Genomic DNA, 27628 nt, shown 5'->3' with positions numbered 1-27628 from the left:
TCACTGAAATTAGTACACCCAATTCCTTTATGTGGTCATGTCTGCTCCCACATGGAGACAAAGGACATGCAACATGGTCCATTCCTGTGTTCATGAAGGTTCAGTTTAGTGTGACACATAACTTACAACTTTTCAAAGAATAAAGGGCCATCTCCAAAAACTGCACAGTTTGATGGCCATGGCCACACCTGCCTCTTGTTCTGCTTTTTTTCTCTGCAGCTATATTTCAGAATCATGTGTCATAAAATCAGCCGCTAGTCTTTGCCATTTAGAGCTCTGCTCTTCTGTGCCACAAAGGACAGCTAAACAGTTCGAGGCAAAGACCTCAACACAAGCACTGCATGTAATTTGCAAATGAATAAAGACTGCAAACCCCCAAGCCCCATATCCCATTATCTTTCTAATGGAAATGCATGAAGAGTTTAACCTGCAGTAAAGAATAATACAATATTTCTAAAGAGAAAATAGATTTTGATTAATTTTTTTTTACCCTAGAGTCCAACTGCTGCATATAAGACCAAAGATACTCTATATTGGCTCCAAAAGGGTGGACGTGAAGAAATGTGGATATGATACCTGTATTAAAAACAAACATAGTGTTAAAATTACCTCAGACACTGTATCATTAAAATAGGCAAAATAATTCTGAAGAGTCTGTTCTTGTATGTTTTTCAGTATGAATTATGATTCTTGTTTTCCTTGCACAATCCAATAAACATAACAAACCAGCGCATTTTTAATACAATCATAGTAAAGTGCTAAATACAATAGCTCATCTTCAGGAATGACAGCAGTTAGCAAGTAAGTGACCAAGATAATATACTGATGAATAAAGGAATTTCTAAACAAAGCCTTACTGGGAGCATTTCAACTACTAATTTTATGCTTGATTTACCAACATAAAATTGTGGATATTGTAATGATAAAATTATTGTTTATTTCCCCTTCACTGGATTCTCTGTTGTGAAAATGTTTCATACAATTGTGTCAGAACTCTCACTCCCTCAAATTTTTATAGTAATTATGCAGATGCTGGTTATGAAAAGTATTTAATCTGTATTACCCCTAAATGCTGCTGAAAACACAAATGCTTTATGACATATTTGCTTATTTACTTTTTCTTAAGAGAGAGCATGTTCTGTCTATCTTCATTGTTGTTTCAGGATGATTATAAAAGGTATGGGAATTAAATGTGGTTTAGAAGGAGTCAGGATCTAAGTCTAGAGATTTTTTCTGCAGTGAAAATCAAGTGACAGCATTAGTAATGATGACCAGAGAAAACAAGATTTGGGGCATCAGTATTGCTAGTAAAAGCACTATCCAATTTCTCTTTTTCTAAGCAAACATTGAAAATACAAAATGGCATGTGTGTTACTTGCTGTTTGGGGAGAGCTGAACTGTAAGAATCTGAACAAATATTTTCAACTCTCTTTGGATGGGCTTCTTAGCTGAACCACCCCAGGGGAAGTTTCTTATACTTAAATCATAAACACCAGGATTAAAAATGCTTACAAATGACAAAAATGGGTCACTGTATCTTGTGTACTGCAGGCCATACTGCTTTCTTGATGCTGAATGAATTAGGATAATCTTGGATTTCATTTTTCCCTAAGTACTGGCCATGGTTGAAACTGATAAACACATTTTAGACTGGCTTTGCAAAGAACACCTTTTTTTCCTCCTCCACTTTTCAAACAGCATTTACAAACTACTGCTCCTGCAAAAGCAGTGGCACGTAATACATTTTTTACTATGGCAAGTCCTAGCAGCAGTGACCTTCTTTGTGCTGTGGGTGACTACAGGTAACCACACAAGAGCTCTAGAAGCAGAAGTCAAGACCATCACGCTTGGATGAGATGACTGGAAATCTAATTTGTACTCAAATCACATTTTACCAGTGTCATTGCATCTGTTATGTGATTCCTGAGGCTTGTCAATTCAGGACATTCAAAGCCAGCTCTTTTATATAATGTAAATAATAAGTAATTTGTCAATATTTTGTAGTTATTGACTGGAGTTCCATGACAACTTTTTTTTTTTTTTCTTTTATGCTCTTTTCCTCTAAGACAACACTGCATTTTTTAAAATACAGAAAAACTTAGTGAATAGATGGAGGCAAGGCCCATTTTTCCCTTGCCACATCTAATCAGGCCTCAGAGGAAGAGATAACATGATATCCATCTTGAGGGATCTTTAATCTTTGGACTGCAACAGTGAGTCAGTTGTGGTGGTATTATGACCAGTAATATCTTAACTGAGGTTATTCTGTTTATCTGAGTGTGCCACTGAACAGCAGATGTACAGGACCCACTCTGGGACACTGCCACTGCTTGTTACAGTCAAACAGTGAGTGACCTAGAAGTTTGTTATTCTGTTCTTAAAATCCCATGCTTGCTTTCTCACAGAATGAACTTTGAAAAGATCAAGTACGGCCCCTGCAATGAAAAGTTTTAGGTTTAATTATAACAAACAGAATTCAATCAAGTCATACATTTCTGTACATTCCACTGTTTTGCATCTCACTAGTCACAGGGAGTTTGTGTACTAAGCACTTTAAACGTTTAAATGCATTCTTCACTTTTAAATGACCTCTTTGATCTGAACTGAACTTGTGAATTGCTGAATCTGTGCCTCAGCAATAAGCCAGCAATCTTCCTGGTGCCTAGGTGTTGAAAATGAGTTAAGTTTAAACAAACGGAGGTAGTTTTGGAACTATCATTTATCAGGATACCACCGATTTGTGAAAAGACCAAACCAAAGAAATGAAACCTGTTTTTCAGGTCAACATTTCTGTTACCATGCCACAGGATACACTTTGGAATTGTGGGTCTTCATGCTCTCTGAAAACCTACCCCACTGAAACCAAATGCAAAATATGTGTGGGTCTAAAGAGGGCATGTTCTCTCCAAGGGTGGCATGGCTACAGCCAGTTCTGTGTGGCTAAATCCCAGTTAGTTGGCCCACTGCCTATAAGCTTTAGCTTTAGGCACTATTTAAGAGTTTATTTTAAAAAATTTATTCTAGGTAAAGGGTATGACAGTCCTTGTGGTATTCTTTATAAATATTCATATTACTAATTCCCTCACCTAATGTCACAGGCATAAATCTGGCTTGCTTAATACATGTAGTATATGTATTTTTTGCTTGGTAGTTTACTAATATTATTTCAATCACCTTCTCCTTCAACACTTTGTCTAATAATCATATAACAAGCTATACAACTCTGGCCTGCTAAATCTTGATGTAAATAAAGTCATCATACATTCATGCTGCAAGTCTAAATGCAGATTCTGCAATTTTCTTCATACCTGAAATCCTTTCATTAAACTACAGAATTTTTCAGAAAGGCAAATTTCAGTTGTATTTTAGGATTTTTTCTTACTAAAAGCCACTCTGAACACAGATTAAAAAAATTCTATTTTTTTTTTTCTTTTTTACTTGTATTAGCACAAAGATGTGTGTAAACATATATACAAAACAGAAACCTGTTAGAAGGCATTTTGTTCTCAAAAATCTTCTTTGGGGTTATCTTACCTATTAACAGTGCCTCTTTCTCTGATTTTAGACCTGGGCTTCGTTTCTCTGAATTTTTTTCTCTGTCCTGGTTGACCAATGCTACTGTCAATACATTGATTTCCTATAAAGTTTAAAAAAACAAACAGGTGGTCATATAGTTTTCATTTACCGTGATTAAACTTGTCTGCTTCCTTTCAACTATATAAAAAAAATCATTACTTTAATTCACATCTAAAGACAAGACAATTATAAATAATTGGTTTGTTTGCAGAATATTAAGACACATTTTGAACTACCTTTATGCCAAGTGCTGCCAAGAAGAGGAATTTTGCTTGAGGAATAAGAAATAACTTTGCTGCTAGTGCTTCTTCATTATAACAGCTGGAGAGATTGTGCCATAAAATGTGGGGATGGTCCAAAAGCTCACATTTTGTAGCTATTAAAGCTGTAAACCAAGACCGCCTCCAGGGAACATGGATGGAGACATTCAGCTACAGCCATAAGAGTAAATTCAGCAGTCACTAACAACGTTTCTAGCTACTAGAGCACAACCCTCTGCCCTGTTACACTCTTCAGCCAGTGCCTAGCATGGCATTGGCCCACCCCAAACAACTCTCAGGCATGTTTTGGAGGTTGGCACATTTCAGGAAGACCATTCCTAACAGGTGATTTGCATAAAGCTATCTTGTCTTGAGGACTGAAAGAACACCAACATGAAGGGCAAACAAGTCAAGGCTCCTACTCGGGACTCGTTTGTTCTGGAATCAGGTGGCCTGAAACACCTACATTTCATCTGAGAGATCACATAGCAGGTGCTCCATCAGAAGTACCCAGGCAGTTGTGTAACTGGGTATATGTAAAGCAAATAAATTATTTCCAAGGCATGCAAGTAACCTCAGAGTGTATCGCACGATATTCAAGCATCTCCATGGGCTGTTTCCATGGAGCAGCCAATGTGCAATGATTTGTTCCTTGGTGAGGGAGTGACTCACGCTGCTGCATCTGCTCTGAGAAATGCTCAGCAGTTCCATGCAAAACCTCAAAGGCAGAGAGCATGGCACTGGAGACACAGTGGTGTGAGGTGGGACTGTGAAGGAATGGTGCTCTTGTTCTATTTCAGGGAGTCAAGGTAAGCTGCTGGAGGTTGTGTGGGACTGGGCAGCCTTAAATGCAAGCAGATATGTACTATTTGGTATAATGATGTGGCTCATTTAGGACATACCCACGGTGTGATGCCTTGCTCCAAAACTTTTGGCAAGGTTTTTTGGCAATAGAAGAGGGACACTAGGCTTAGGTTGCTCTGAGGCATTTCTGAAGGTGTGAATAATTCATGCTAAAAAAAGGCATAAACTCCAAAGTATGTCAAATGTGCCTCTTTATGGATGACTAAAGGCTTCACAGTCTGTGAGACTGGTAAAAAGAGTCACACACTTTGTCATTTTTAATTGAAAAAGAAAAAGAAACAACAAACAACATAAGCCAAACCCCCCAGTGACGTAGTCTATCCTCTTCATAGGCCTGCTCTGAGCTGCCTGATGGCTCAGATGCATCGTGGCTTCACGTGCTCCTTCGTGTCACAAAGAAGAACAAGCTGCCACGTGTCAGCCAAGGAACTCTGTGTGCACATAAGTGACATACATGCACATGTGCATCCTCAGCCCCCAGCAACAAGGGGCTCTGACAGGTCCTGGCTCACGCCGAGCGAGGCGTGGGGTCCATTGGGTCATCTGGGGTTTGTCGCAGTTGTATTGGCCAGCTGAGGTGTTTCTCCTGGCCACAGATCTATGTGTAGTTGTGCACATGTCAGCCTTTGCTGGCTTTTTAGTTAGTAGAGATCAAATAACTTTTTAGTTGTGTGTTTTAGTTTAGGGAGTCTGCAGTCCAAGAGTTGGCAGTGATCCCCTCTTAAAACAAGAGTGCTCCTGGGTGCTCTGGCAGCTACATCACCTGGACATTAACACTCCTGTCGTGTTGCAATGCACAAGGCACATTATAGCAGCAGCAGCATGCTCTAAATTGTCCAGCACTGTTGATTCCCCTCCTGACAGAACCAAAGGCTAATGCAAATTCTGATCTACTGCTGGCCATGACATCCAAAAGCAGTGAGAGGAAACCCCGGCAAGAAACTGAAATAAAATGTGTTTACATGACTTTCTCCAAGAGGGCAGTAATGATAAGGGGGTTACAGATAGAACAGAGCTGGATGAGAGATTCTGTGATACTGCAACAGAAAATTGCAGCATATGCCACCAGAGCTTGTATAGGTTAAGATGCAACTTTGACTTCATCAGAGAGAGAAAAGCAGTCTAAAAATAGCAATTCCTGAGGGGGGAAGGTGGGAGCAGAGAGATGTGTATTTGATATAACAGGCTCCAAACACAGCACACTTGCTGTTTCAGGTGGGATTAGAAGTTTTGTCAAGCAGTGATGCAGAGAAAGAAACTATAATCCTATTGGGAGCAAGGAACAGATGGATTCTCATTTAATGCCTAGATTTGAGCCTGTGCAGAATGTTTTGTATGATTTATAGGACAGTGTAAATGTATGCTAAAGGAAGTCACATCAAGTCTTCCTTAGCTGTATGTTGGAACAGAGGATAAAAGAGTAGAAAATTTTTATGGGGCAGCCTGAGGAAATGAGTGGCAAAGATAGATACTCAGCAAACCACTGGCTTTAGAAGGAAGTTGCAGGTTCTTGGAGGCTTTAAAAGGAGAGGTTTCTGCCATCCAATGCTATCTGCCTCACAGAAGATAATAAATTAGATCACTCTGATGTATTAAAGCTGCCAAAAGAAGTTTGCACAGGCCATGAGAAATACAGGGTGTGCATAGTCACATAAAGTAGATCAGAATTCAGTAGTAATGCTGCTAGGAATTAATAGAGGTTTAAGAGAAATGGCATAATTGGGTTTAAAAAATGGGTGTGAAATTTACCCAGAAACTGGGCTAATTATAGCGTAAGTGAAAACCTTAAGAATCTGACAGCATACTGTAGATACAAATCTGGTACCTATGAAACCTTTACAACAAATCCTCATGCAGTTAATTTACACTTTTTTAGAGGCACTACTTATGTCAACCCACAGAAACAAGACTTTTAAGAGTACAAAGGTGAACAAGGCAATAAATAATTGGAAAAAACCAGTTAGGTCACCTCACTGACGTGAGAAAAAGCTACTGATCATTAGATGCCTGAGGAAAATTATTTAATATATACTGCATTACCATATTTCCTTTCTTTCCTGGAGACCATTCTTTATTTGGCAAATTATTTTTTCTGAGGCCCTAAGCAGTCTCCTTCAGCAGGTTTCATTATAAAAGGACTATTTTGCTACCATCTGTCAGTTACTGCATTAAAGGACAAGAACACAGCTGAGCATGTGCAAACTGGTACTTATTGGAAATGAAATGACCTTGCAAGAACTAAACATAGTGTGTGAAAAGCTTAATCCAGGTTAAATCACACCTGGAGATCATTAGGGACCTGGTCCTATTTATTATTCACGAATCATTTCAGGTATTGGAAAATGAAGAGGACTAATTTGATGATGACAGCTCCAGAGCTGCTCAGTATGAATGAAACCATTCTGTGTGATATTCTCACCATTGCCAGCTTGGAGCTTTTTCTTGCAAATGACACTTTAATCCATCAGCAGATCATGCAAATACATGAATTTGCCTCATGGGATTGAAATCCCTATGGTTCTGCAGAATATCCCTCAGGACCAGCATTTTCACTCAGGGCTCCTTGCATTCAGGGACCAGCATTTTCATTCAGGACTCCCAGGGAGGGAGAAACAGACAGTCTTTCTGGAAAACTTTCAGAAGATCTTGCTGGATGAAACAGAGGACAGCAAATAACAATTTTATCCCATGGACTATTAATTTCCACCCACAGATCTCTGACACCACCATTGACACAGAGCTGATAGCTGTGGAGAGTCATACATAGCAGTTTTGCACATGGATGTATAAAGCCTGGCTGTAAGGTGGGAGAGAAGTTTGGTTTTCATCATTCACTCAAGTACCTTGGCTTCTTTTGGAAGAGGCAGGGGCAAATATATTGCTCCAAAGTTGCCTGGTCTCACTGTCCCGAAAGCAGCTGTGTCTAACACTGGACACACAGCAAATGAGAGAGTGACTCTTGAGAGAAGTGCACTTGCCAGAGAAAGACACAAAGCTCCTGAAGAGTAGATGAGATGTGGTTATATTCTACAGAAGATAGTCACAGATCCTATAAGAAAAAAAGGCTAGCTCTGCACTCCAGGGCTCCAGCAGATCAGAAAACTCCAGATATTTAGGCTGGATGCCTTGGGTCTTTCTCTCCTTTATGGGTTTCTTTTTTCCCCTATGGAAAAGTAAGATGTTAAATAAAAAGTTCTCAATCTAGATAGCATTAATCCTCTTCAGGTCAGTCTTAAACTAGTGCAAAAAAGGCAGACAGTATAAAATATCTGCTCTTGCCTGAAAATACATGCTAGCCAGCATCCCTAAAAATGGGGGGACTGAGGACTTGATATTCTCCATAAACACTGAGCAAGAGTTGAACAGGGCTTGCACAATAGCTGCCCTACCTGGAAATCCCTCTGGCCAGAGTGCAGTTCTATACCATCTGTTGTTCAGGACTCTGCTTTGAAAGGCAGAATATAGGATTTAATGAACGTGACATTGAAGATACCTCATATGTGCCCAGGATGCAATGACATTCAAAGAAATGAAATAGTCCCTCCACTCTCTGGGTAATCCAAGTATTTGAGAATTATCTTTGAATCTAGGGGGAATGATGACTTGCATACTTCTTTCAAAGACCTCATTTTCTTTGTTGTAGTTTATGGAATTCTGAAGAATCACGTGGTGAGGGAGTAAAAATAATATTGTGTCTTCTGAAAGGCCCAGTAAAAATCCCATAAACCTACCAGCCTCTGGAAAAGTTTGCATTTTTATTATATGTGCAAAGCCAATTGTCTAAGGCATTAAAACAGTGGCAGAAAAAGGGAAGACTTGATGTTTGTCACAGCAGGCAAAACAGAGCAACTGCTGAATGTTGTTAGATGTAAGGGATACACAACACTTTCTCATCAGCCAGGGGATTTATGAGAGAAAATGAGTAGGAGGAGAAAAAAACTATATATCTGAAACATAAGCAAAAATCTTGCAGGCTATTAACAGCAGGCCAGAGAGATGCTGTAAGCTTGGAAATAAAAGGTAATTTTAAAATAGATAGAAGATAGAGCCACACACACATGATACCAAATCCACAGTCTATAATATATTGAAATGCATATGTGTACCTGCTCTGAGCACACAGAACTTGGCTTGGACTTCAGGTGAGTTTCCCCAAACTGCTTATTGAGGACCAGGCAGGTTTGACTGCAAACTTGGGTAGAAACTGGTCTGCAGCATGAAGAGCTGTTTGTATTTAATTTATTTGTATTTATCTGTGAACCTCCTATAGTCTGGTATAGATGACTTTGCTTTGCTAGTCTTTCTTTAAATGTACTTCAGAACTACATCTGAAAATTTAATCTTGCAGTTTTAACCTGAGTGGAGCATAATTCAATAACCAATCAAGGGAATGGAAGTCTTGCAATACTTTCAATGTACATCAAGTCAGGCATATTAAATTTATGGGGACATGCAAGGTTGAGGTACAGAACAACTTCTGTCATCTTAGCATGGTTGTCAGTTAAGAATGGGCAAGTGTCCTTGTCTATGTTCTGATCCACGGCGAATTCAAAATTATTCAATCCAAGTTGAACTAAGCTACAGTGAAAGAGCTTATTTAAATTTAACTTAAATCAAATTTCCTTGCAAATGTGGCAATGTATGAGTACACTCACATTGTGTCACTGATTGTGACTCAGATGATCACAGCATCACAAAATCAGGCAGATGACCTTGGGAGATCTCTAGTCCAACGTCCTGCTCAGAGCAGGATCAGCTGCAGTGGCAAGGCATGTGCATGTGCAACAGAAAGGTAACAATCCAATGGCTCAGCAGTTTCTCTCTGCAACATCCCAGTCCTTCACCCTTATCAACAGAGGAGTGCCTCTGTCCCCTACAGAAGGGATTTTCCAACCACCATCACTTGCTCCATCCTTGTGATACTTGTGATTCAAGTCTTATTTCCGCAAGCACAAAGGAGTACAGAGGCACCATTACAGACGGGTAAAATGTGATAACCTAATCAGAGAAAGCAGAGTCCCCTGCCCCAGCTCCTCCCAGGGCAGTCACAGGAAAGTATCAGCCCCAGGGGCTGAACATGACATCAGTCCATCTCTCTGAAACATCCTACAGACTGAGGGGACATTGCCTGTAGGAATACGGGATTTATTACAGGATGTAGGAGCAGAGCATTATGGGGTTGTACAAAACCTAGTTCAGGTCCTCAGCAGGGGAAGAAGTAGCAGGAAAATAAGGGATCATGGCAGCTTGGGAGGGGATAAAAGGGAGTGGTTGCATGTAACCAGGTTGCTGGTCAGTGCACTTGTCTGGTCATGTCAGGCCCTCATCAGTGTATAACAACCACTAAACTAATTTCTCTTTTCCCAGGTGAGGGACTCTGTTATGGGTGCATTGGGCCTGTGAGGGAATCTGAGCAGAGCAGCTGGAATGGGATCAGCAGTGAGAGCCACTGCAGCCTGGAGTGCTGCAGTTAGAAAGACCTGGTGGTCCAAGCTACCAACTGGGGACACCATGGAGTCTGGGGAATGGCTAAATGACTACTTCATGTGTGTGCGTGTGAGGAGCCAGCTATGGGACAGCCTAAGAGTCAAAGGCCAGTTTCTGGAGGGATTCACACTGTGTATATGTGTAAGTCTGCAGATATATTTCCCACTAATGGACCTTTACCTGTTTGTGTACCTCAGTGCTGTTTGTGTTTATGAATGCTGAGTTTGTGCTGATCTGTGTGGCTGGCCATGTGTATATAGATGAACCCAGGTGATGCATGTGTTGTAGATGTGTGTTCTTCCACACACTTGTGAGGAGTATGTGCTCAGTGTAGCTGCAGATTCATTCCATGGAGCTATGACCACCTTGCCTCTGTCAGGCTGCCAGGATTCAGCATCTCCCAAAACCAGTAATACCTGGTTTGGGCCAAATGACTTTAATTCTTTCGTTAACTTGTTCCCCTTCATCAGCTACGCACTGTGATGTGATGTGTGAAAATTTGGTTGAGTGTCTGAACTCTGAAAGTAACTCAAAACTGTCCTAACTTAAATAAATATCATGTGTGTTACATAGCTCTTCTCTCAGTCTGTCCTCTTCAGTGACTGTTTCTGACTCTGCTGACTACTCATCTAAAAATACTCTGACTAGAAAATTGCTTGTAATTTTGATTAATATCATTCTTTTGTTGCTTCAAATGAATTATCTTGTGCTGGTGAATTAACTACTTCCTAGAAAGCTCATATTTTACATGTTCCTGGCTCCTCACAGCCTAAGAATTGATTTTAGAAAAGTGGCTAGCCCTAAGTTAAATGGCCTTGTGACACACTGTCTATATGCAGAGAGGTTTCTTGGCCTTTTCTATTTGTACTGGAATAACTCAGTTTACAGTAAAAATTTGCAGTGGTGCCTCACATATGAAAAGAATAAGGCAAAGAATGAGGCACCCAACCATCTGCCCAAAACCAGAGCTCTCACAAGTATGTAGTGCCACTGTTAGAGTTAGCACCAGATCAAAAGTGCATTAAAAAAGCCTTTGCTTTTCAACTTTTTTTTTTACAGGGTCTTACAAGATCCTTCTCCTTCTACTACCTACCTAGTGATGGCAGAAGGGCATATTTGCCATATGCTGCACTGCTGGTGAATATGACTGGTCTATCATTAAAAATTATAGATACCAGGTTTCATCTTTTCATAAACTTGGTAACTTATTTTGTTCTATGCAAGAAGCCAGTGTTGGTTTTGTCAGAAATACCACATTGCAATTACTTTTAAAGGACGCGCATATAGAAATTTACTTTTCAAATACACTAATACAGTATTTACCATTATTGTAAATTTAAGAGTGCAGTGGTATTAACAAATAAACACTTGAAAACTAGAAAAGTTATCTGGCATTAAAATCATACGAAAAGCAACGTAGACAAATTAGAGCTGTGAATGTAAGACCTTGCAAATGAAAAACTTCAAATGGATGGATCTAAGGTTTGTTTATCAGATTTATCCTACATAACAGAAGCATTTTCAGGAGTGAAGATTAATTGTATTATGGTGCTTTTGACATCCTATATTTCTGATCCATTTGCCAGAGAGATGCTTTCAACTTTTTCATTATAAAGCTTTTACTATCGTAACTTTCACCTGCTGAGTTTTAGACAACTAGCAATAATCTGAAAATGTTTTTCTCATTGAAATGATCTCTTTATATTTTTTCATTGTATTTGAGCACATTTATTTTATGGGAATGTACATATGCAAAATATGGATGACTAATATGAAAGTTACTTCGTGCTCATTTTCAAAAGTATGATCAGGTTGCTTCATTTTCTAAAGCTGGATTTATGTGTAGGTTCCTGATGTCTTAACACAGATGTTTTATGTGATGTGAAGGTGGTTGCTTTGCAAGACAAAAGGCAATTGCCATTTTGCATACTGTTTTAGGGAATTGCAGTAAACCAATGCCTGGCTGAATGAAAGCATCACTTGCCCACCAGCTCTTCTGAAGTCAATGAGGAGGAGGTACTTCAGATTTACTTGAGATTTAGAATTTGTGAAAACCCTTTGAAATGGTCTTTAGCACAAATATCACTCTTGCAATCTCCTCTAGAATGATGCAATTTCAAAAGAAAAGTTAAAAAGAGAGAAAGAAAAAAATGGCAGTTTGTTTCCCTTCTGAGATTTGTAGAAGTTATGAAAATAACTTTGTTGAAATAAAAACAAGTAATAGGCAGAGAAAACCAACCTTAAATGTTTTATGAGAGAGACTGGTTTTCTTCATTGTTTTGTACTTGAAAGACATTAACCTTAGTAATCTCCACATCTGAATATGAAAAAGTACTTAAACACTTTGTAGTTCTTATTCCTTTGGAGTGGATCTTGATCAGGATGACAAACTCTTGCTGAGGTTTCTTAGAGTGACTTGGGAATATTGTTTGATGAGAAGCTCAACATGAGCCAGCAGTGTGAGCTTGCAGGCCAGAAAAGCAATTGTATTCTGGGCTGCATCAAAAGAAGAGTGTCCAGCAGGGTGAGGGAGGGGCCCCTCTGCTCTGCTCTGGTGAGACCCCACCTGCAGTGCTGCATCCAGCTCTGGGTCTCCTAACATAGGAAGGATATGCACCTGGTGGGGCCAGTACCAGGGGGTGAGGAGTGGCTGTGCCTCTACTCCCCACCTTTTCCATTCCAGACATTTATTTGTAGCCCTTCCATCACTCATTTCTTCTCATTTCCTTCAATTTAAGGCACATGGAGCATGATAGATTCAAGCAGCTCTGACCGTTCACAGCTCAGCAGCTTTCCTACTTACTGCGACAGGCATGAGGAATGACCACCTCCTGAATTCAATAGCACGAGGCCTGAAAAGTAGCAGGAGTTTAAGGGGCTGTTTAAGATGTTATCAAAGAGCCCACTCAGCCTTCAGAAGTTCTTTTACACTGGTAGATCAAATCTCCCCAAGTTCCCCCCTTTGCCACCCCAGCTCTGGTTTGCCATTTCAGAAGTCAGTGAGAGTTTCATTAGCATGGTACAGATGTCTCTGCTGGCTAAATCAGAGTCTCTGAGATTCCAGCCATGCTTAAACCTACAGGGAGCAAACAGGGAGCAGACCAAGGTATATTCTGACACAGAATGTGCTGCCTGAAGTGGATCTGGGCTGTAGCAATAACCCCTTTGTTAATGTGCAGCAAGAAATCACATCACTTCTCTTGTCCCTAATTAAGACTGTCAGAGTGACTTGACTTTTGATTGCAGTGAATTCTGATCATCTGAGGGAGGAGAAAGAGAACTCTGAGACACAATGATAAAACCCATTCAGCCACCCACTCAGCAAATCACAAAAATTTTTTTTTACTTTAAATTTCATATGAGCTCCACAGGGAGACAGATCTTCAGTGCCCAGAGCTACCTGACATTTTAATAATATCTGATTATTATGTGGAGCCTTTCATCCCCAAGCATTTTCCCCAAGTATTTATACTGCACACGTATACAGGAGTCATTCTGTCATTTCTAGTGAGGAATAACATTCAGCCTTATACATATGCAGCTGTGGGCTTAACCCACACAGTGTGCAAAGCAGATTGGCTTGTCAGAGCACTCAGACTCCCCTGCAACCACCTGAAGGATGATGGGCCACCTCTGCTTCAGCCACAAACCTGCTACTGCAGTCCTGGGGGTTGTACACCACAGTCATGCACCTTCCAACCAGCTTTCAAGGAATGGATGGGAAAAAAGTGACAGAAGTGAGAAAGGAACTTCAACATTCCCAAGAGCCACTCTTCAATGAATGGTTTTCGTTTGAAAGGGCTTTAAGGATCATCTAGCTCCAATCCCCTGCCATGGGCAGAGACAGTTTTCACTAGACTAGATTGCTCAAAGCCCTATCCAGCCTGGCCTGGAACACTTCCAGGAATGGGGCATCCACAGCTTGTCTGGGCAACCTGTGCCAATGTCTCACCACTCTCACAGTAAAGAATTTCTACCTTGAATCTGATCTAAACCTGCCCTGTCAGTGTAAAGCCATTTCTACTCATCCTATTCCAACATGGCCTTCCAAAAAGTCCCTCTCCAGCTCTCTTGCAGCCCCCTTTAGGTATGTGAATATACTCTAAGGTCTCTCCTTAGAACCTTCTCTTCTCCAGGCTGAACAACCCCAACTGTCCTGTCATCACAGGAGAGTTGCTCCAGCCCTTTTATAATCTTCATGGCCCTCCTCTGACATTGCTCCAACAGTCAGAGCTGCCTGAATCTATCATGCTCCACGTGCCTTAAATTGAAGGAAATGAGAAGAAATGAGTGATGGAAGGGCTACAAATAAATGTCTGGAATAGAAAAGGTGGGGAGTAGAAAGAGGCACAGCCACACCTCACCCCCTGGTACTGGCCCCACCAGGACAGAAGAACCTGAATACAGACAGTAAATGTGTCTCTCTAAAGCCCCCCTGATGGGTCCAATCCAATCAGGGTAAGGGTCCTTGCACCTTCTCCTAATGACACAACACACCCATGATGAGAAACTTAACCCCACTCCTCTCTTCTCAAGGAGCTGTCCTCATTCCTGCACTCTCCATTATTCCTGCCTGCTCTCTTTATACACTTGCAGAAGGGAGAAGTTACAACAAAGGGGGCTGGAGGGTGTCAATAGTTTGTGCTCTTTTCTTCTCAGGTGTGACAGAGAGACAAACCCCAACTTCTGGCATTCCCTTCAGGGAATGTCAGCCTTGAGCTCATGGATATGGAGAGGCCACCGGGACCCTTTCCTTATCCTCTGAAGCACCCAGGTGTCATCACCTCAGTTTCTGCAGTGCCCAGTCATACCCATGTGCTCCAGAAATGCCTGCTGCAAGGCCAGAGAACCTCATTGAGGGGGGCTCTCAGTGTCTAACATCAGTTTGCTGAGGCAAAGGTCCACAGCTTACAAACCTGGGAAGCTCAGACAGGAGAGAAACAGACAATTCCTGACATATGCAAGGCCTACTGGGGTTTTCTGGCCTGTAACTTTAGACTCTAATTGCTCTCATATGAGCCATATTGAGCACATTTTTTATTGCAAGCCTATGCTGTTCTGGGAAGAGCAAACCTTTTGAAGAGTGGGATAACCAGTTGTGGGATAACTTGTTGCACGCACAAGGAAGTGAAGCAGAAGAATCAGAAATCACTTGGGATCTTCATCACTAAAGACGACCAACTTCTATCCCACACTCTCAAACTACTGGGATGATTTTGCACTCTTCTAGCTCCTACTCCTCTCCCTGTGTTCAGGGCCCTTTCTATCTCACCTGGCTCAATGTGATGCTGCCACACTAAGTGGAGCTGCCCCATCAAATGGCATGTGGGATTTATATAAAACATTCACAGCAGGCACCTTTGGATACCTAAATTAAAGCTTTGCGTAGGGAAGTACAAGAAGTGAACTCTGATGAGTTTGATGGAATTACAGACTTTTCCAAAAGTTGAACACGGTTAGCTTTTTAAATCTTTGCCTGACTTGTGCAAAAGTAAGCCTCACTTAAAAACCATCTTTTCTTTGATGAAGATCATCAGTGATTAACCTACTCTATTAAAAGAGAAATCTAGGGTGTAGTTACGAATCTGATCATTGTCAGTGTAGTAAAAGTGAGCAATGCAGCAATATATCCCCCCTCCTCAGAGTCAGGGATCATCTAGAAACTGCTTCAAAAGACAAAATTAAAGGAAGAATCAACATTAAATGTAAGATGGTCGGTTCAATTCAAGAAATGCTCTGACAACAGCTTCAAGCATTCAAATGGAAAAATGCATCCCTACTTAATATTATTGATTTTGTGTCTGGAGAAAAACCCACAGAACATTGTGTCCAAGTTGTGGGAGACACTAACTGGAGGCAGATGGGTGAATGCAGTCAAAGCCAGTACTTTGTTCAAACAACTAAACTGAAACAGAACAAAAAGCTCATCAAAAAAAAAAACAACAAAACCTTGTGATTAAATCAGTTTCACTCTCTGAAATATATTAATTTTATTCCATCTTTGTGATAATCAGGTAACCTTTAAAGTATTTTGGCAAAATTCTGACTTTTTAATCTGATGGGAAATTCTTTAGTGACTTCAACAATGTCAGGACTTTGCCATGAAATTGGCATTCAAAATGCCTCTGCTTCATTAACCATGTCTTGCTTTGGTTTGAATGTGGCAAACTGATACTCTTGATTACAATTTTACAGCACTTTTACAAAGGGTAGGAGTTATTCACAACAGCCATCTAAGAAGGCAGATAGCTGACAAGGGAGAGCAACAAACTCCTGGAAGATCACAGAGTAATTCTAAAATATGACTTGTATAAAAAAATTCTTCATTTCTCCATTTACAGTAGAGGGATGCCATGGAAATTAACCTTCTGACCCCCAAACCAGGGATGTATTCACTGTATTTGCATGCAGTGCCATATCTTTACTGAATTCAGCAGCGAACAAAAGGGGATCCTTGATCAAAACACAAAATTAATTTATGTACTAGAGGCTTCACAGAAAGCCACTGAACTTAGAGGAAAAGTAGAAGAATAAATTGTCTTTGTAGAGTTAGTCGCAAAACATGTGATTAGCATTTTCATTTTGCAAAATGGTCTCCACTTGAGCACAGCTCCCAGGCAAGATTATTTTTTTCATGTTGGGAGTATTCAGGTCCCAAGAGTCTGGGAACATCCTTGAAGAGGATTATATCTGAAATTATGATTGTCCATTGGTCATTATTTTCACTTCAGTTAAGTCAGAGATGTGAATGAAATACCATTATATGCAGCAGTGAAAAGGAAATGAAAAGGGGATCAGAGTAGAAGCAAGGACTGATCTCTTCCAAAGCACAGGACTGATGGAAGTGAGCACTCAGTGACAGCACCTCTGGCAGGGCTGGCTGTTGAAGTCTCTGTTAACACCAGGCCAGAATCTCGGGCTTTGTGTACTGCCTAAGCCCGACATTTGGCCTTTCCTGACACAGAGCATAGCTGGGAAATGTCAACAGCCATAACAAATATTACTGCATGTACCTGGCAAATCACTCACAAAACACCCTTATGACTCTGTACAGAACCTTGTAAGGTGATTTTGCTTTCTGGAAATAACAGGTGTACTGGCAATACACTAAAATTTTGGTCTACCCCACCCCCACAGATTTGTGCGTGAACGGGCATGCAGGGAATGTGATATTGCAATTGCTCCAGCCTCTTAGTCAACTTAGTTAATTTTCCTGCAAAAACAAGAGAAAAAAAAATGAAGGTCAATTTGTAGGTTGGGCACCTATAAATTACTTCAGGAGGGAAGTTTTTCTTTTTCCAAAGGTGTCCAGATCCTTGTCTCCCTTTCAGGATGGTCTCACATAATAAGTATGTAGAAGACCAGGACAGATCTAAGTATATACATTTTCATCTCTATCTGCTTTTGCCATGTTTTATTTTAAATAACATCATTTCGTAATGTAAAAGATGATGCAGAGTAGTGCAATCAGGAGAAATCCTGAGTGAAGAAAGTAATCTTTAAGGTTACAGTATGGGCTTTCTTGATGTGTATGCACTGTGCCTAAAGTTTCTTCTGTCCTTTCTGGGAGCCTGATTTTCTGTAAAGTAATCTAAATATGCCACAGTGTGAAGATAAGATTGTGTGTTCAGTGTACAGGCATACGTTGCCATTTTTCCTTACCAATACCTGCTACTAGTGCCTGGCATGTAAAGGTATTTAATTTGCTGAATTCAACCTGTCATCTGTAACAAATATGTCCTAATCCAATTATATGCATCAGAGTTCACTAAGAACCACGTAGGAGCCACCAAGCCTTCTTCTCTTTGATCATCCCTGATTTGCACAGTGGCCAGGGGCAAAACCCATGGAGTCTACTGAGAATATATGTGGACACAACCTGCAGGGCACAACACCTGAGTGGCACATATTTTATATAAATGACAATTGTTTAAAAGGCACTTCAGCTTCCATTTTACAAAGTTCATTATCGTAGCAAATATTTTAACATCAGTTCTTTCCCTCTATTTCTCTATTTCCATTTGTACTGCTGTGCTTTTTCTGATTTCATGGTGGTATTATTGTTGAATACATGGCTGCGACTGTGACTCAATAATTGTAACTATCTGGTTTCCCTCTTTGCTATTAATCTAGGTATTGACTTCTTTTCTTAAGAGTTATGTATTGTTATGAGATCAGCAGGGGACAAGCTCATGGAAAAGAGGGGCAGAAAATAGAGTTTCTATCCTATGGAAAATTCAGGCATCTGAGAATTTGAACAATTACAAACTGGATCAAAATATTACATTTTGAAACATTTATTATTAACTAAAGATTCTAAAATATTTTGTTTTAGATATCTGGGAATGGTGCATCGAAACACTCTCTTTACACAATTGAAATGTTTCCTTTTAATGCTATTTCAACCTCTATATTATATAATCATAAAACTTTCAAGCATTTCTGTTTATCCAGTTACATATGAGCCAAAATGGTACAGCTTGAAGCTTTCAGGTCATTTCTCTTTAAAACATTTCAATACCTTAAAACATTGTTTTATCCACATTTTTGGTGAGGAAGCAAGTTTTTTAGAGAGTTTATAAGACTTACATGTAGATATTCCTTTAGGATTTCCTTTGGGAAACCTGCAATCAGCTATTGTACAATGACCATTTTTTACCTAGCATATGTGAGTATTTCAAGATCGTAATTGGATTAATGTATTTTTGGTTTGCAAATGGAATTTTTCAAAGGAGCAATGGGATGCTGTGCAGACAGACTGCAGCTGCAGATTTGTTGAAGCTATCAGACAATATTGAATGTCTCCTGTCCAAATGCTGAGAGCTACGAGGCTCTATCGACTTCACTGCGGAAACGGATCACAATGAATAAGATTTAGGAAAGGATTAAAGAAACGAGGACAACATTTCCTTATCAAAAAAGCAGTTCACAAAACTTGAGTCTTCCATTCAGGTTTAAAATAAAACTGTTTTCCTGACTGAACCATTAGACAACACATGGACTAAAATAGATGTTAAAATATATTAGTATTTAAACTGTTGTAGCTCACTTGGTCAGGAGGCAGATATCGTATTTAATTGGTTTTAATATTCGTATGTTTACGACAAAGACTGCACGGTTTGGATGACAAACATAGCAGGAAACTTTCCTTTTTTTTTTCCTCTTTCCCCCTTATGGAAATTGCTGTTTTGATGACAATCATTAAGGAAATAATAGAAGCAATTTTATTTTTGGCAGCAGGTTTTAAAAAACACAACCTTAAGAGTCCTTTAATGTTTTGGACAAAATAATGATTCAATTAATTAATTTACTCCTCTTGTGAAAATTAACTGTTTCAAAATTATACACATATATGAACCGCTTTGCTCAGAACGGAAATACGGCCAGGCTTGCCCAGCTGCAAGGTGGCAGCCACAGAGACAAATGGTGTAACTTTGTAGCTTGACTAATCCTGGACAGGACACTAAGGAAAAGCATTTCTTTTGCAGTTGTTTCCATGGTATCTTTAACACCCACATACAGCAAGTAGGACACTGGTTGTTAAAGTCTCATCCAAATAAATCCTACAAAGTAAATTGCATGGAACCCAATTTATCTACCTTGAATGAAGTTTGCTGGGATTTGAACCTGTGGCTTCAAGAAACAACTCAGTCACTTCAAACCTTACGTGCAAATCATTCAGCCATTCTATCAGCTTTAAGACATACACAGTAAATTTGAGACCATACACATACATGTATTAAATCTACATAGACAGATGTACTTACATTTGCTTGAGATTCATCATGCCCATTGATTTCTGCTAATTCCTTGGCGCTTTTTAACTGCAAAGAGTGAAAAAAAAAACAAAACAGAACAAAACAAGCACATTACTTCAGTATTTCACATAGTTATCTTTGATTTATTTGAAGGAGTGTTTTATAAAGCTTCCAATGAGAAAAACAGATGGAGCATATAATTCTAATGAGTTTTTGCTCAAACCATTTTGAAACTAACATACTTAAGGCTTGATAGGTTGGCAAAAAAAGAAAAATAATAGGACTGGGTCATTATTTTTTAAATAATAAGATTAGAAAGTCGTTTCAAGGCATAAAAGGTACACAGATTTCTCTCTCAAGAATAATAAACAATTTAATTTCCCATTGTCGTTGCTATTAATTTAAACTTTACAATATTTGCAAGTTGCCTCTAGCTAAATAGTGTTTTGCCAGTGATTACTTTTGAATTATATATTTTGAGGTAAGATGCAGAAGTGCTACTATACATTGTCTTCCTGACAACGTACCTAAATAACTGACATGGCTCCTGGGTATGATGGAAAAGGAGGGGAAGTGAAGAATAGCTCTTCTATTTAACCAGTGTCAGGAAGAACTGAGGGGACACTGCAAATATATGACCTGAACAAAAGCTTTTTTCTCCCTCATGAATTAGCATTTAGGGGAAAATCCAGGATTACATTGGGAATTGTAAAGATCACTCTCAGGAGATTGAAGGAAAGTCCTAGCTCACATCTTGAGCCACAGTGAAATATGCTGTCGCTCATCCTGTGATTGAGCAAACAGAGCAAAGAGGAGACACTGCAGCTCTCCTTAGCCTGTAAACCATGGAGGTTTGTACACTTAAATGAAACTCATAGAATCATGTGCTCTTTAGGTTAAGTTCTGAAAAGACATGCTTTTATTGTAATTTAATTCACAATAGATATCACGTGGAGGAAGGGGATGGAGGAAGAGGAGAGGGATGGGGAACAATAAACACAACTTTCCTCTGAATTCCTGCTTTTTTGCCAAAGAAACTGGGTTTGATGTAACTGTTGATTCCACAGCTCTGGCTCTGATTGGCAACAGTTCTAAAATCCTGATGAAATGGAACACTATTATGTATTGATTAGTGTCTGACTCAGAAGTGTTGGTGGACTACAGTCCTGGGGGTTTGGTTACCTCCATTATATTTTTGCTATGTGGCAGCAACAGCTGAACTGAGTGTGATTCAGCTCCCAGCTGTTCAGTTTCCAATCTGACACTTAAGGTAAGCAGGCCATGGTCTGTTTGTACCTTATTATGCAGGGCTGTCTGTGAACTGCACCAATTCAGGAACTGCAGTTCAAGCCACTACACCAGTCTCATGCAGAGGGGAGAGGGCCTGATAAAGCAGTACAAAGGATATCTGGGGACTGCAAAACCATCAGGTCTCCTGGTTCCATTCACTGAAGCTCATCTTTCAAAAGCCTCAAGAAGTCTGCAATTTATACTGACAGCAGGGTGGTACATTTCCAATGAATGCTACATGTTTTCCCTACTCTGAGAAAATAACCATCCTGTGAATAACCACTTCACTGTGAGGATAGCTGGTAGGAATGAGCTGAGATGGCTACTGCCAGACAAGCACCAGAATTAAGTATTTATGCATTGCAGTGTGACTGGAAGAGCTGCTTCCTGATTCTGCCAATTCTTCATTATAGAAATTCACCCATCATGAGCAGTCCTGTTGGGTTCAGCTGAGTTACTCATCTGAATGGTCAGGGGAACATGCTTAGTTTTGTAAAACTGTTCTGTGTGCTGATGCAAGTGTCCTGAGTACTCAAAGAATGCAGTTCAGTGCTTAGCTTTGCCTTTCCTTTTCTAGGTTGATGAAGTGCTGTCACCCCTTGGTGACTGTGGTTCCCTAGCAAAGTGCTCTTCTGGTGACATGCCACATCCCCATCAGCCACACGTGGGTTTGATGGGAGACTGGGCTCAGCCTGCAGCCCACTTTGGTCTTGCAGGCTTTCGCCCTGCCAAGGTTTCCCTCCATTATCGCCCTGGCTCTACTTCATCAGCTGATACAATGCAGAGAGGATGCTTGAGCCTCTCCATCTCTTTAATTGCACACCATGCTCTAAAAAGGATGAAAAGGATGCCAAAGTTTAGGCAAGAAGATGCTTACATCCATGCCAAGACTAGGACCTCTGCAGTGGAGATAATGGTGGAAAATTTAAGGGTAGAAACTGTACAGCTGCATTCCCACAAGTTAAAGGGGTGAAGTCCCTTTTTGTACAATATTTTTTTTCTAAATTATTATTTAAATTATAGTCTTCTCTCACATATTAAATAGAGAAATGCTGGAATAGGAAGCTCAGAAAAATGTACAATATTGGAAAAACAGGACTTGCCTTGCCCCCTACTCTGACACCAGGGTAAGTCAGGGGCAAGTGTGATGTTAGCAGTGCAGAGTGTGCTGAGGCAACACACAGAGCTAGTGCCAGCAACAACCAGGGGCCTGCCTGGAAGGAGAAGGGATGAGGAATCAGAAGTATCTGATAAATCTAATGCTGTGGTGAGGTAGGCCTGATTTAAACCAGCGGGTGTGAATGTCTCAGACAACCAGAGCTGATGGCCATGTGCCAGATGTGATTCAGAAGCATTTTGACGACAGCAATGCAATATGGTGCACCGGCAAGCGGGACTTCTCCCAGCAGGACATCCCAGCCTGGATGTGGCTGGGAGCATGGAGCAGCCATGCTCGGATGGAGCTGCACCTCCCCATGCAAACACGCCCTGAGTGAGGCAGGGCAGGATCCCTGTGCCAGCTTGGGATGAAAAGGCAGCTTTTAGCAAACTTATCACAAAACCAAACCATAAAGTCAAGGCAGGAGTCCTGTGCTATTTATTTTTGAAAGAAATGCTCTATTTACTTGGCTTGGTTGGATGATTTTCAATACCCATTGTGGATAAAACACACAGATAAGCTTGGTGCTTGTAAAGGAAAGCTGTGAGTCTTGGCAAGTGGGGGTCATTACTGCTAGGGCTTCTGCTGTTCTGGAAACTTTTGGAACTTGTTCAGGGTTCTTGGAGGAGCACACTGGCTGCCTAGCACTCTTCAGGAATTCTGGCTACTTACAGTCTTGGCCTCAGGCACATTTAAAGCTAATTCTCAAGAGAAATGCAGATCTAGCCTGCCTTTCTTCCAGCTACTGTTTCGCCTGTCTGCCTAGCATGAGTGCACATTTGATTCACAATTAGCAACAGTCTGCAGAGATTCAGAAGTCTGCCCTGGTGGTCCCTACTGGGCCTCACATTGCAAGATCTTCCTATATGTTTCTGCAGCATATAATTATTATGAAGATATAAAATAACTTGGTGCAATTTCTGCTTTTCTTTTTTTTTTAAAGCACCTTATAATGCTATACATTAAAGGTCATGTGAAAATGGAAATGAGATGCAATTAACTCAAGAGACCTGGTGGAATCTGTGTTTATAAAGATTCTGTCACTACTAAATCCATTCTTCCTCATAGCATTTTCTGTATTACAGTCTTGCCTCAGCTTTCATTTAGGTTATCTCTGTGACCCTAAGTGCTAAGAACATAAAAGCTTCCAGAATCTAAATTACTAGTTTGTAGAATATATTTGTCATCAGATATGTTCAAAGATATATGTTAAATGTGCAACAATGCCCCAGCTTTCATAATGAACATAAAAGAAATCAGAAATAAACATAATTTACTTTTCCTAATGTGTACATTAAACGTATACATCTGCCTGCAGACATATTCAGACATACATGATGAAAAATCTTGAATATTAGAATCATCATTTTGAATCTCTGTCACCTAAGCAATTCAGATCCCCCAGACCTTAAGCTGCAAATATTTAATCAAGGCATCAAATATTTTAGCTAAAAGTTTATATTGAAAGGGTTAAAATAAGGTCTCAAAGCAGAGACTTTGCCTGTGCAGCACAGGTGGGGATTTTCAATTTCAGTGTGTCCAAGCCACATGGTCTACACAGAAAACACATATTTGTGCACACTGTGCTTGCACACAATGCACTGTTTCTTCTCTAGATTTACAGATTTAGGGCCAGGCTTGCTTTTTGCTGTGTAGCTATCCATCTTACCATCCTTATAAAACAATACTGTCAAATATACTTCTCTTTGTCATAGTACACATCAGTATCAATGAAGGTGGGATAATCAGATTTACAAAGATTTGATTCTCACTCCTTAAATAAGTGCATTGAAAACCCCTTTTTAATGCCATTATGATAATGCCACTGTAAGTTTTTTATATACTCATACTTGTGTGAATTACATAGGAGATGCCAATTTTTTTTTTCATTACTATTCTTAAAAGGAAAAGCTGTTTTGGCTCAGATATATTTAACTCCCCCAACATTTTTTTTTTAAATTCAGAGCAAAAACACTTATCACTGATATCTATGTAGAATACATAAGAGGAAATACTGCCCAAAACATAAAATCCAATACTGGATATTATAAAGTAAAGGTCTCTTTTCACTTTGTTTTCTCAAACTCTGTTAGCCTAATCAGAGCAGACAGACGGGACACAAAAGGTTAGGTCTTGCTCACAACATATTATGTGGTCAGACTCCTACAGATTTTGAAGGTGAAGCCATGAGACTTTCAGAGCTAATGGTTCCACCTTCCTTCCCCTTAGTGTGCCTAAGCCAGCATTTTTCTCCTGCCAAAATCACTCACCTGTTCCTGCAGGACTTTAAGCATTGCTTGTGTATGAGTTTGCTCTTCTTTTGCTTGCTCCAGTTCAGATTTTTTGTTATTTAATTCTTCCTGTATGCTCAGCAATTGCTGCACAAACAAAAGAAGTTTCTGGTTAGCCTCGTCTAGATCCAAAGCAGTTTAAAATCCCCAGTTTGACAAATCCTCATTTCAAACAATGTTTTGCAGTCTGCTCCTACATTTATTATTGTTGCATAATCTGCTGTGTCTAAATGGACCAGAGGTAAATTGTTTTCATCTGCATCTCCTTCTGTGGCAGCGCACCACAAGTAATGCATCTGTTAATGTGCATTAAGCTATTTGTTACATTAAAGCAGAAACTCCTGGTACAGTATGTCACCCACAGAGTGACTGTCACATTCGTCTGAACCATATACTTATAGAAGTATATGTGGTGGTTTTAATAAGACTGGGGTAAACACTGTGGTACATAAATAATTTAAAAGCACAGCCCTTTAATATAATTAGTCATTGGCCCACAGCCATTTTCACTCTATGCAAAGCAATATTCTGGAAAGCTTTCAGACTGACGTGCCAAGAAGACAAAAGCTTTCCCCTTTTTTTTTATTTTTTCTTTTTTTTTTTTGTCTTGTGCTGCAATATTTTATTAGATCAGGAAGACTGATGCCCTACAATCAATATATCAGCCAGGAAGACTGCTGATCTACTGTCAAAACAAAAAGCTATGACCAAAATCTATTTTATGAAGAGAATTCTGGGATGAAGGAGCATATTTGAAAGCCCACATCCCCTTGTCTTGGCTAGCTTTAGATTCTTGGCTAGCATAGATTTATTGTGACTGTCAAGAGCAGGTCAGTAGATTTAATTAATTCTGAAATACTTATATGTTTTTGCATTGATTTTAAGAATGTTAGACAGTGATGAAGAGCAGGAGCAAACAAACAGGTCAAGAAAACAGTTCATGCATTTTCTCTTAGTGAATAAGAAAGGAAACTATGATTTTCTGGGGCAACATATTGCTTGTTAGCACACTCCATTTAAAGGACTAATTGAACTACTAATTGCTTTACTAACATGCATTACTGATTTAACCATGTACCTACATCTAAAGCTTAGTTGATGGTTGTGCTTAGGGCTGGTGGCTGACTCAGACTGATGATGCAGGTGTTCAGCCTCTTGGTAAGTTACAGACAGCAAACCTAGAAAAAGTCTTGGCCTTGTTCCACTGCACTGGAAGTCCCAGGCATCAAAGGACATGGTGTCAGCATTGTTTTCAGAATGACTTGGAAACAGATGACATTTCAGGGACTGGTGGAGTTATTGGTAGTGTGTTTCTGTTGTAAGTGAACATCAGTATGATGGATTAATTCAGCCACTGAAGTAAAAATACACGTGGGTATATGTCTGATTATATCTCACACACTCTACAGTCCAGTGGAGTTGGTTAGCTTTTTGATGGATCATGCCGCCTGGACTGTTCCCTGGGAGCCTTCAAGAGACATTCTGGTATGTTTTCACTCTACCACAGCACATGATAATTTTGAATCTCTAGATTTTTCCATTAAATAAATATGTGTCTTCCACTGAGGCTCATACCCAACCAACTTTTGCGTGGGAAACTCTGCTTTGGCATTTCTCAAACAGGGACATGTTCACCTTGCCTGTTGGATACTACTTCCCACATTTTCAGAAGATACACTGGATTTGTGGACATTGCCATAGGTTACACACTATGCAGGTTCCCATGCAGAAGGGTCCATCTAGTCACCCCATGTAAACTCATGTTATAACATATCTTTGAGGTTCACCTAGGATAGGTCTAGCTGATGTCTGCAATTTAGAGAGAATGGACTCCAGTCCTCAGAAGAGAAGCAGAGAACACAAGACACCAGAAAGATGCCATAAACCCTCTCAATGGTCACTAGCTGAAGCACCTGAGGTATGATAAGCAGACTGTCACCTACCTAATAGCAGCTGGTGAGATGTCCTCTCCTTTGCAGCTGCAACCTGTTTGACCTCACACACTTGAATATAATGAGAAAGGAGTCTTTGCCCCCATTTCAGAGTCTTCTCTGAGTAGGTATGTCTTACCAGTGTGGCCAGACTCCACCTTCATCCTGGTTGGGAGAATTTTACTCCAGCTCTGGGAAAAACCCTACAGGCCATCCTTTTGAACAACATAAAATCACATCTGGAAGATCCCAAGTGAGTTTTCATTTCATCTTGCCCCTGAATAATCTTTCACTAGTGAATGACTGTTACAAAGAGGAAACCAAGATTGACTCTTGGGTTGAACTTGTTTACACAACTGAACTTAAACCTCCTTCTCTATCCCACCCACCCCCTGCCCATGGTTCTTCCATGGCCTCATTTCACTTATTGTGGATCAGCTCACAAAATTCCACTGTTTTGTTTTCACATCTCCCACTGTGATCTCCCACTGTGATTTAGTCTAATTATATATCTCTTCTTTTGACCCTGACTTTTCCTGTTTTGCGTTTAAGGCAATTTTTCCAAAACTGAGCATGGGAGGAATTTGTGTGGAAGACACTGAGAGCTTGAGAGAGGGAGATGTGATGCTCTGCATCTTTGTACTTGGCTCTGGACCAGTGAGGAACAGGATTCCCAGGAAAATATCCAACATTCTCAGTTTCCCTGGGGTAACAGACTGTGCATTCTTATTGGAATATAAGCTACGAAGTGCTTGATATGAGATAAAACCTTCTAGCAGTCTTAGTGGTTAAACTGTCAACTATTGAAGGTCTACTGTGTGTGCATAGGCTCCAAAGACAGTAAATGTGTCCTATTTTCACAGGGGTGGAAAGAAGAGTATCTGTAACTAAGTTATCCTATTCCCAGTCACACATAGGGTTTTTCATTCACAGGACTGGGACCTTCCCATTCAACCTCCAGAGATGTCAAAATTATTTAAAATTTGGAGTCATCCCTTGGGTGTTTAAGTTC

At 40.0% G+C, this 27628-nt stretch overlaps 1 protein-coding gene across 2 annotated transcripts in view; it reads right to left on the bottom strand.

Annotated features, from left to right (window-relative positions):
• ENOX1 (ecto-NOX disulfide-thiol exchanger 1) overlaps positions 1 to 27628 on the bottom strand; it is a 359071-nt gene that overhangs the window by 3441 nt on the left and 328002 nt on the right. For both annotated transcript variants that reach the window (XM_053971584.1, XM_053971585.1), the window contains exons 13-16: positions 24665 to 24772; positions 19955 to 20011; positions 3535 to 3637; positions 491 to 576 (exon numbers count right to left, since the gene is read on the bottom strand). In XM_053971584.1, the coding sequence (XP_053827559.1) occupies positions 491 to 576; positions 3535 to 3637; positions 19955 to 20011; positions 24665 to 24772 (354 nt within the window). The remainder of the gene's footprint in view (positions 1 to 490; positions 577 to 3534; positions 3638 to 19954; positions 20012 to 24664; positions 24773 to 27628) is intronic.

The sequence above is a fragment of the Vidua macroura genome, chromosome 2, assembly GCF_024509145.1.
Source record: "Vidua macroura isolate BioBank_ID:100142 chromosome 2, ASM2450914v1, whole genome shotgun sequence".
Classification (NCBI taxonomy): domain Eukaryota; kingdom Metazoa; phylum Chordata; class Aves; order Passeriformes; family Viduidae; genus Vidua; species Vidua macroura.
The sequence above is the reverse complement of the archived record's forward strand: the minus strand, read 5'-3'. Positions and strand labels throughout refer to the sequence as shown.